The sequence below is a fragment of the Ochotona princeps genome, chromosome 25, assembly GCF_030435755.1.
Source record: "Ochotona princeps isolate mOchPri1 chromosome 25, mOchPri1.hap1, whole genome shotgun sequence".
Taxonomy (NCBI): Eukaryota; Metazoa; Chordata; class Mammalia; order Lagomorpha; family Ochotonidae; genus Ochotona; species Ochotona princeps.
The window spans coordinates 9907866-9917915 of record NC_080856.1 but is presented as its reverse complement, the minus strand read 5'-3'; the positions used below and the strand labels follow the sequence as shown (position 1 = coordinate 9917915).

The window sequence follows — 10050 nt, the reverse complement described above, 5'->3', positions numbered from 1 at the left end:
GGTTAGGAACTGCAGCCTTGATGTGGGGAAAGAGTAAGTTCAAAGGACAGTGCTTAAAATGCCTGACCAGTGAGGCTGGCACTGTGGCATAGTATAGTGTGAAAAGCTCCTGCTTGCAGCTCCAGCCTCCTGTGTGGGTGCCCATTGGAGTCCCGGCTGCTCCACTTTCAATTCCGCTCTCTGCTACAGTGCCTGGAACGCAAACCAGGGTGGCCCACGTGCATGGGCCCCTGCCCGTGTGGGGCACCTGCCTGGAGCTCGTGTTCAGAACTACCCAGCTGCAGTCATTTGGAGGGGTAAACTAGCACAGGGAACAATCATGTTCTTTCTCTGTTGCTTTTCTCAAAATATCCTCTCATTGTCTCTTTTTGTAAAAAGACTTTGTTTATTTTTATTGGAAAGTCAGATATACAGAGAGGAGAAGAGACAGAAGATCTTCCATCTGATGATTCACTCCCCAAGTGGCTGCCATGGCCAGAGAGGAGCTGATCTGAAGCCAGGAGCTTCTTCTGAGTCTCCCACTTGGGTGCAGGGTTCCCAAGGCTTTGGGCTGCTTTCCCTGGCCACAGGCAGGGAGCTGATGGGAAGCAGGGCTACCGGGATTAGAACCAGCGTCGATATGGTATTCCAGCATCGATATGGTATTCCAGCATATGCAAGGCGAGGACTGTAACTGCTAGGCTACCATGCTGGGCCCCTCTGTTTCTTTCTCTACCCCCCTTTCCCTTTCTTCCTCTTTTTGCTTAATTCCTTTTTTCTATCATTTTATGATACAGTTCCATAGGCCCTGGGACTTCTCTTACAACTGAGTTCCCCTATATTTTTACTGCAATATAGTTCTTCACAAACAGTCATATGTCCATCGTTGTGGACATGGACAATGGCAGAGTCTAGCATCCTATTGTCAAGATATAGTTAACAGTTTCTTTGGGAGTCCATCTTTGATCTGGAAGTAGAGATGCGTACTGTATTGTATCCTCACATCTGGATGTGATCATCTCCATTACACAGTTACTACTATACATTCCATTAAATGAAAAGTCACAAAACAAAATTAACAACAGGAAGAAGTTAAAAATGACATGAAGGTAAATAACATGCTACTGAATGACTCATGTGTTGCTGAAGAAATGAAAAAAATCAACCTTCTTAAATGATGCTGCTATATGACCTATCAGTCAGTGAAAAATTTAATAAAGTGTTTTGAAGATATGAAACTAACAAAAACCACAACACCAAAATCTATGAGATAGTTTCTGCTGATCTTTGTTGGTGAAATATCTCCTGTAGGCAACAAATAGTTTTTTTTTTTTTTTTAAATCTGGTCTGCTAATCTATGATGTTTGAGCTGAAGCCATTTACATTCAGGGTTAATATGAATGGGTGGTGATTTGGTCCTGTCATCTTAGCAATGAGTTGTTAATTTAGTCTTCTGTTATTTTACTGGGGTGTTCTTCACGTTTGCCATTGATTTTGGTAGGTGCTATTCCTCTTCTCTGTAAAGAGAACATCTTGAAGTATCATTTGTAGGGTAGGTTTGGAAGAGACCTATTTTAACTTTTATTTACTGTGGAAGAATTTTATTTCATTTTCAAAGACAGAGGAAAACTTTGCTGGGTACATTATCCTGGGCTGACTGTTTTTTGCTTTTAGAATCTGGAATATGTCATTCTATTCTCTTGCCTGTAGAGTTTCCTGTGAGAGGTCAGCTGTGAGTTTAACTGGCATTCCTTCATGTCAGCTGAGTTTTTTCACGTGCACATTTAAGGATGCTTTCCTTATGTTCAATTGAAGAGAGCTTGGATTGTCATGTGTCTTGGTGGGGATCACTTCCGGCCAACCCTGTTGGGAGTTCTGTGCCCCTCCTGGATGTTGTTTTCCAATTCTTTCTCTAGAGAAATTTTCCCTCATTATTTCATTAAATTTTCAAATCCAGCTTCTCTTTCTGCACCTTTGGGACTCCCATAACTTATTTGGCCTTTTAATAGTATCGTTCAGTTTTTGAATACTTTTTTTTTTTTTTTAGCTTGACCTGGCTTTACTTCCAGCTTTTGATTTCCCCCTGGTGATAGAAAATACGTTCCAGATCTGAGATTCTTGTGCTTCCTTCATTCTGTTTTAGACTCTCCACTGAACTTTAATTTGCTCCGTTGTATTCCTAACTTCTGATATATCAGTTTTCATTTGATTCATTTCCAGTGTGACATACTGCTTGAATTCTTTGAATGCCTGCATGACATGCTTATTGTTAAGAAGTTTTATACCAAGTGTGTTGAATACTGTATCCCCCATCTTCTCGATGTATTCCTCAATTAACTCTGAGGTTGGGAAAGACTTTTCTCCTTTGCAGGGGAGTCTTCAGTAATATTCATTGTGTCTTTGTCTCTTCTTTTGCTCTTGGTCATTGTACTTTTGGTTAGCAGATTCTTCTCCTTATGGCAGGTTTCTAAGCTGTGTCGCCCACAGGTCTACAGTTCGATTTTACTAATGGCAGTTGGTACATAGCTCTGTGTTCGCAGTCACTTGTGCCACTCCCTCCAGTGAGTTCTGGATCTGGGTCTGGGCTCTTATGTTAGACTCCCACCCCATCTCCTGGCTCACCACTCTCCACCGCCTGTGATTACATGTTCAGACTGTACCATTGTCTGTATGGCCTTTCTCCCACTTCTGGTTCAAGCAGTTCCAGGATTAGGGACACACCAGGAGTCCTGTATAGCTTGGTTGTTGGTGCTGATCTTGATGTAACCAGTTAGGTCTGACCCTTATGATGCCACAGTCGGTATTTTCCTTGTGGGACCAGTGCAATTGCACTGATCTTGGTGAGTTTGCTCCCAGCTCAGCACATGTACACCTCACTGTTGTCCCTGCAGTCTTAATACCTTTGCCACACTGTGCAAACTGACACCTGATGTGCCACTACTAGAGTTCTTGATCTGCTGGCTGGCTGTCAGGTCTGAGGGCTACCTGGGCCTATCTTGTGTGGAACCTTTAGGAGGCCACGTTGTTCTAGTTCACTGAGCCAGAAATGAGTTCACTCCTACTCAGTGCATGTTCAGTCCTGTCCCATATTCTTTCTCTCTCTAGGGGGCAGACTGGCCTGTGAAATACAGCATATTCCTATACCGCCTGTCTGGGACCCGCTGTTCTGTCTCTGCTCTTGGTCAAATCGAACAGACCAGCAGGACAGGCAGTTCTTTGGGTTCACTGCCTGAGCTCCCGGAACACATCCTTCCCACCTCGTTTCTGCTGGAGTTCTGCCTGTTGATGAAATTTAGATCGCTACTTGCTAAATGCCGCTAGGGTACCGGTCCCCGCAGCACCACCCCATTGTGGCCACTGCTTTCCCATGTCTGTCAGTGTCCAGGTGCCCCTCTGCTGTTCTGTCCTCTCCTTTTTCCTGGAATGTGCCCTCTGTTTCAGACTGGTTAATGTTTGGCTCTTAAAGTGTGTCCTTCCCCCACTCCCCCTTCTTCTCTCTATAACCCTGCCTTTCAGATAAATCTTTTAAAAAATGTTTTATTAGGATCAGGACTGGTGATCAACACAATTTAGCATTTGGCTTGATAGAAGATGGAAAAAATACAAGGACTGGGCCAGGAGGGGGAGAGTTCTTTGTTACTCACAACAGAGGAATTTCGTCAGAGACTGACCATTAAGGTTTTTATTTTTATAACTTTTCAATGAAATGAAGATACCTAGGTGCCCGACAAATTGAGACTTCAATGTCAATTCAAAATCAAGAACTATGATTGTTTCAGAAGCTCCACCAAGGCATGTTGACTTCATTGGCATGTGATCTTGGTAACATACATTGTGGCTTTTGCTTAGTGTGAATGACTCATGTGGAGTTTTAAACATTTTGATTTAGAATGGTCTCTTTTTGGCCCGGTGGCGTGGCCTAGCGGCTAAAGTCCTCGCCTTGAACGCCTGGGATCCCATATGGGCACTGGTTCTAATCCCAGCTGCTCCACTTGCCATCCAGCTCCCTGCTTGTGGCCTGGGAAAGCAGTCAAGGACAGCCCAAGGCTTTGGGACCCTGCATTCGCGTGCGAGACCCAGATGAAGTTCCTGGTTCCCAGCTTCAGACTGGCGCAGCACCGGCTGTTGCGGCTCACTTGGGGAGTGAATCATCGGACGGAAGATCTTTCTCTCTGACTGTCCTCCTCTCTGTACATCTAACTTTGTAATAAAAATAAATAAATCTTTTTTAAAAAAATGGCCTCTTTTACAGTTTGAACCCAAACTGGCAGATATCCTGGGGAGGTAGACTTTGACCCTAATCCAAGAGAAGAATCCCATTGAGGGAATTCTAGGAATATCCCACATTTATCAGTGTTTCTCAAGAGGCTACTCCTGATTGGATCCTGCACCATTCAGGCTGGCTACTCCTTGTGGAAAATGTGGCAGATGTTCAAATGACTGAACTGTGGTCTGCTCCCATAGTACCATGTGCTCCTCTGCTTGGGAGAAGTCGACAGAGCTGATGGAATAAATCAGGGAAGAAATGACGATGCAGCTGGATCTGGATGGCAGTACAAACGTTCCGCTGAATGGGGAAGTTGGTAAGTGTGAGCTTAAAGGAGGTGGAGCCTTATTCCGAGGTAAATAAATGTAACCACAAGACTGACATTAGTTGTGAACATTGTATAAATTATTAGTTGATAGAGTAACACTCTTTAAATAGACTGGGGCACATATTAAAGGCAAAGATACGTGATGCATTTAGTAGATAGAATATGAAGTGTGATATACATTAATACATACTAACCCCAAAGGATGAGAAGGAAGATGGTGCTCTGATCATCAGACAAACTAAGTTTAAACTTTACCTCATGTTTCATCAAACTGAGTACACACACTTACCCTTAGGGGTCACAGAAATGTTTATACCTCATATAATGAGAACACTTGGAGAGTAGGCCCGGCTTCCAAGCAAAGCAAAGCTAAAAATAGATGAAGAGACCAGGGAGGGTTGGTGACCAGGGTTTTTAAGGGTGTTGAGGTTGGGGGGAGATTTCTCGTGGAGCCCAAGGTTTATGTGGTTTAAACCTTTCGCCAGAGCAAAGGAAAGACCACGGAGGCCATCCTGCCAGGTTGGCTCAGTGCTGGCAAGAGAACGGGTAGATCTTGAGTTGTCCACTGTACAATTTGGTGTTTCCTGTTGCTTATATTGTAAGAAGTATTTGCCTAATTTTAAGGAAGAACACTTTGCCTGTATGTCTTGAAGTTATATACTTTGAGCTATTGGGGTGGCTTTTTTTTTTTTTGGTTTTTGTATTCTATTTGTAAAGATCATACTTTCCCCACTGAGTTATGACTGCACCTTTATAAGCATACGTATGCAAGTTTATTTCTGTATTAAATTGAGTTCCAGGAGGCACATATCCACACTTTGGCTTATCTTAATTACTGTATCCTACAGTATGTTTGAAATTCCCTTGGTGTAAATTTTCAAATTTGTTTTCAAAATTGTTTTGGCTACTTTTATAGTCCTGTATAAATTTATGTGATCCATATTGTTTTATTTTAAAACTCCTGTGGGGATATCTGATGGAGACTGCTTTGAACCTATGGATAACTTGAGGGAGAATTTACATCCTTAAGAACTCAATCTTTCTCATTCATTTATGTGAGAAATGAGCATTCCCAAAGTTCATGGAAAATGTGCATTAGGGAAAAATGGATTTCCGAAGTATTTTGCATAAAATTTGTTTCAATTTCAATGAACTTTTGAAATTTCCCTTGTATATTCTCTTTCCCTGGATCAGACTTTTTTTCACAATTTGTTTTGTGGTTTACAGTGTACATGTCTTATGACATCAAAATTAGATATGCATTTAACATATAAGTAATCTGCTAAAACTTCTACTTGCTATTGCAGACTTAATTCCATGTTCTGATTGTGCATCTTATGACCTCAAATATTTCTTAGAATTTTTCTAAAGTCAACCATGTTATCTGCACAAATCTTACATTTTCAGTGTGTGAGTGTTTTCGGCAGTTCATTTTAAAGGTAGTTGCTACACCAACGGAAGTCGAGCCTCTCGTGCCCTCTCCAAGCGGCTGCAGTAGCTGGGGCTGGGCCAGCCTGGAGCTGGGGACCACGGGCTTGGTCTGCGTCTCCCGCATGGGTGTGATGATCCAAGAACTTGGGCCGTTTCCTGCTTTCCAGCGACCTGGGGTAAGAAATGTAGCAGCTTGCATGTGGGACGCTGGTGTGGTAGACAGGGATTGAACCCACTGCCCCTCAGCGAAGTCCAACTTAACCTTTTTTTTTGTTTTTAAATGTTTGAAAAGTGGAGAGACTTAATATATTTAGACATACAAGGAAGGGAGGGGTAGAGACCTGCCATCCACTATCTACAACAGCCAGTGCTGAGTGAGGGTTTGCCTGGTAGAGATGGGGACCAGGAAGAGCACAACCATGAGCTGGAATCCAGCTTTTCCTCCTTGGAAAGGTCTTCCTGGTCATCTCCTGTGACGTCATCTTCCCTTCATATGTATTTTACAAGTTTAACAGATTCATGTAAATACAAGTACTTCAGTAAAAAAGTCTGCTTAAAGTAGTTACCATACTCTTAAATACCAAAAACATGGCTTTTGTGCCTAGAACCATTTACTGATTGAATACGTGTTTTAATCAGTGGCTACCTAACACATTCTGATGGGTCAGTCTTGGTGCACAGCAGGTACAACACCAACGCGAGGACAGAGCTACAGACAGGATGACAAATGGTCACTGAGTCACCACTTTATTTCGTGTCAAAACATCTGAACTGTGGGTTATATAAGTGATCTCAATAACTTCAGAAGAAATTCTTGAAAATATTAATTGTGCTATTTGAAATATTGGAGTTACCTGCATAAATGTTCCATTAAGTTAATTCAGTTATTTTTAATTATTTAGATATAAAACTTTTTGTAAGAAAACTTATTGCATTATAATTTCATATATTAAAGGAGTCATAATGCAAACTCATAGGCATAAATATATACATGATGGAACCAAATCATAATGTAATCACTAAAAGATTTAAAATGTAAAATTCAAATTTAACAGGCAAAATACTTAATATGGCTTTTAATGGAAAATAACTCTTAAGAAATAATTCATTATTGCCCATTCTAGTCATTCCCCATCAAGTAAACATAATTATGATTCCCCTTTTAAAATGGTACATGTTTTATAAGCCCATATTTTACACTTTGTAACATCTAATAGGACTGGTGACCTTTCACAAATATACATACATATATACAGATATATAATACAAGACAGTGCTGTAATACCCCTGAACATCTTGGTTAAAACTGTTACAATTTTTCTATTATAAAACTACTTGAAAAGTTGGCATAACTTCTTGGTATTGGAGTTCAGTCTTACAGAATTTTTTTTAAAAAGTTGGTTATAAATACATAATACATTCTTTACAAAATAAATGAATAGTGGTCCCGCACTCTGTTTATATTATAATGAAAACACTGTATTCATTGGAAGGTATTTACATCTTGTTGCCCTTGGTTTCTGTGTGAAATATACAGAAGTTAAGAGTGAGAATGTTGTTGGCAGGCCTATGTGTTTGGTTTTTCTACTTGTTCATGGTTGTGTAGATTCCAATTCTGTTCTTTGGAGTTGTTGTTGATTTCTGGTTGCCTTGTATTACTGCTGCTGCTGCTTCTTTGGGTGTTCTGTGAACACTGAGCGATTTTACTTCTAGGAACAGGAAGGAAAGATTTAACTCTGGAAACCCCCGGCTCAGTCTTGGATTTACCGGTGCTGCATTCGGTAGTTGAATGGCTGCTGAGAGGACGGACCTCCTGAAAGAAAACAGAAGCCAAGGGGATGACGTTTGCCAGGGTTCCGAATGCCTACTTTCCCTCCTCTGGCTTGCAGCAAATGCACAGGGCTCACCCTAACCGTAACGGAAGGAACCTGAATCTGTGTGCTTGTTTGTCTTTCATCAGGCCCTTCCTGGTGTCCCACCGATCCTAGACACTGGAGTCAGGTAAAGCAAATGCTAATGCATCTGGAATGTCTTTACCAACAAACCTGATGAAATCATAGGTTTGAGATCATCAGCAAAAAAACTACGCATAGAAAGCTCTACAGTTCAGAGGTGTCATCTTGGTAAGTCACACATCCTTTCTACAAACACTTTTATGCATTTACTGCAATGACAGACCCTTCTAGTTACTTGGCGGACACTGGAAAACACAAAGAAACAGTGCTGCTTTCTGGAGCATCCATGCTAGAGAATGAAGGGACCTGCTGCTGCCCAGCAATTCTGAGGTTAGTTGGCCCAAGGTCTTCCATACTTGGAAACCACATACTTGGGGAATGTTAACTTTTCATGCATTTGAAGAGCACAGTGACCACTCTGGAATCCGTTAGTTCACTCTCCAGATGCCTGCAAAAGCCAGGGTTGTGCCGGATTTAAACCAGGTGCACAAACCCAATCCGGGTTTCTCCTGTAGGGTGGGCAGGGGTCAGAGTACTTAAACCATCACCTCTACTCCCGAGAGTGCATTAGCAGGAAGCTGGAGAAGTAGATGCTGAACTCCAGTGTTCAAAATGGGAAGCAGGGGCAAGACCTTGACTTTTCAAACTTAAGTGAGCTGCTCTGGGTTACTGACAACACTTGCTCCCCTACTTTGCTCTATACTTGCTGTCTTGCTTTCAGTGTGCAATCTAACGTTAGAATCAGAGTTAACAAGCTGATTCTTTGCCTGGCCTGCTGGTATCCCATATAGGCACTAGTGAGTTTTGGATCCTCCACTTTGGACCCAGCTTCCTGCCAATGGTCTGGGAAAGCAATGAAGGATGGCCCAAGTCCTGGAGCCCCTCAACCCTTGTAGGAGACCTAGAGGAAGTTCCTGGCTCCTGTGCTCTGGCCACTGCAGCTCTCTGGGAAATGAATCAGTAGATGGAATACCTCCCTTTGTCACTCTTTTCAATTATTTTCTAGTTTTTCTTTAATCATGAGAAAATATGGCTTTCAATGGAAAGCAACAGTTCATTTTCAGCTGGCAGTTGTAGCTTTTGGGAGTCTTTGAAAAGGGAAATTTATTTGAAAATCGGAATTACAGAGCAGTAAGGAGAGAGTCTCCATCTATCTCTGGTTCAATACCCAGATGGCTGCAATGGCGAGGGCTGGGCCAAGCCCGTGCTAGAAAGTATCCAGGTCTCTCGGTGAACTGATGCTCCAGTGAGTGTCAAACCACAGGTGGCCGGGCTGCAGCCCCAGGGACTGACTCAGTTGTCGGGGGCGGTGGAGTAGAGTATAGTATGGGCCTGAAGTTCAGTGTCTACACGGTTCGAATGTGAAGCCAAGGCTGAGAATCCCTTAGCTCCCCACTGTTGTTTCTATCCTCTGTGATACTGAATGGACAGGGGGTGAACATGACGTTGAGTATACTACCTCCCCACAAGCTCTCAAAACGCTAACACCAGCTCTATCTTGAACAGAATTTGCACCAACTAATCAACGATTCACCTGTATGTCCAGTTTGTGCTCTGAACAAGTTCTCAAAGTGACATAATTCCTCTGTTTAAAGCCTGCTCTCGTGGCTCGCTGTCTGCGCATCACGCTCCATTAACAATGCCCTCCCCTTTCACTTAGGCCAATGATGCCTGAAAAATGAGAGAATTACGGTTGATGCGAACAGAAGAGTGAAATTCTCAACTGCCAAGTAAGTCCCCACAAGTTTTTGAAGCCTTGTACAACTTCTCCCAAGTCTACACCCCTAGCTTATGATAGAGTTGTGCAACTGTCACAGGACTTGGGCTAGGGCCTTCACTCACTCTTGCCGAACATCAAGTGTGTGTTGAAGAGGGGTACCACGGGGTACAGAGGATGTGTATGGGAAAGATGATGACTAGGCTTTGGTTTAGGAAGCAGACAGCTTCCAGAAGAGGCCAGAACCTCATTCTGTTGCATTAAGGTTCAGTAACTAAAGCCCGGGGAAGCAGCCGGACTACAGCTGGACTACAGCTGGTTAGCACTCAGTCCTTGCCACCTCCTTGTGTACTTTTAGGTGAAGCATCAACTG

At 42.6% G+C, this 10050-nt stretch overlaps 1 protein-coding gene across 2 annotated transcripts in view; it reads right to left on the bottom strand.

Annotated features, from left to right (window-relative positions):
- Positions 1 to 6899: 6899 nt before the first annotated feature.
- Positions 6900 to 10050, bottom strand: part of CTTNBP2 (cortactin binding protein 2) — a 137129-nt gene continuing 133978 nt past the window's right edge. For both annotated transcript variants that reach the window (XM_004592479.3, XM_058654942.1), the window contains one exon: positions 6900 to 7818. In XM_004592479.3, the coding sequence (XP_004592536.2) occupies positions 7573 to 7818 (246 nt within the window). In that variant the 3' untranslated portion in view covers positions 6900 to 7572. The remainder of the gene's footprint in view (positions 7819 to 10050) is intronic.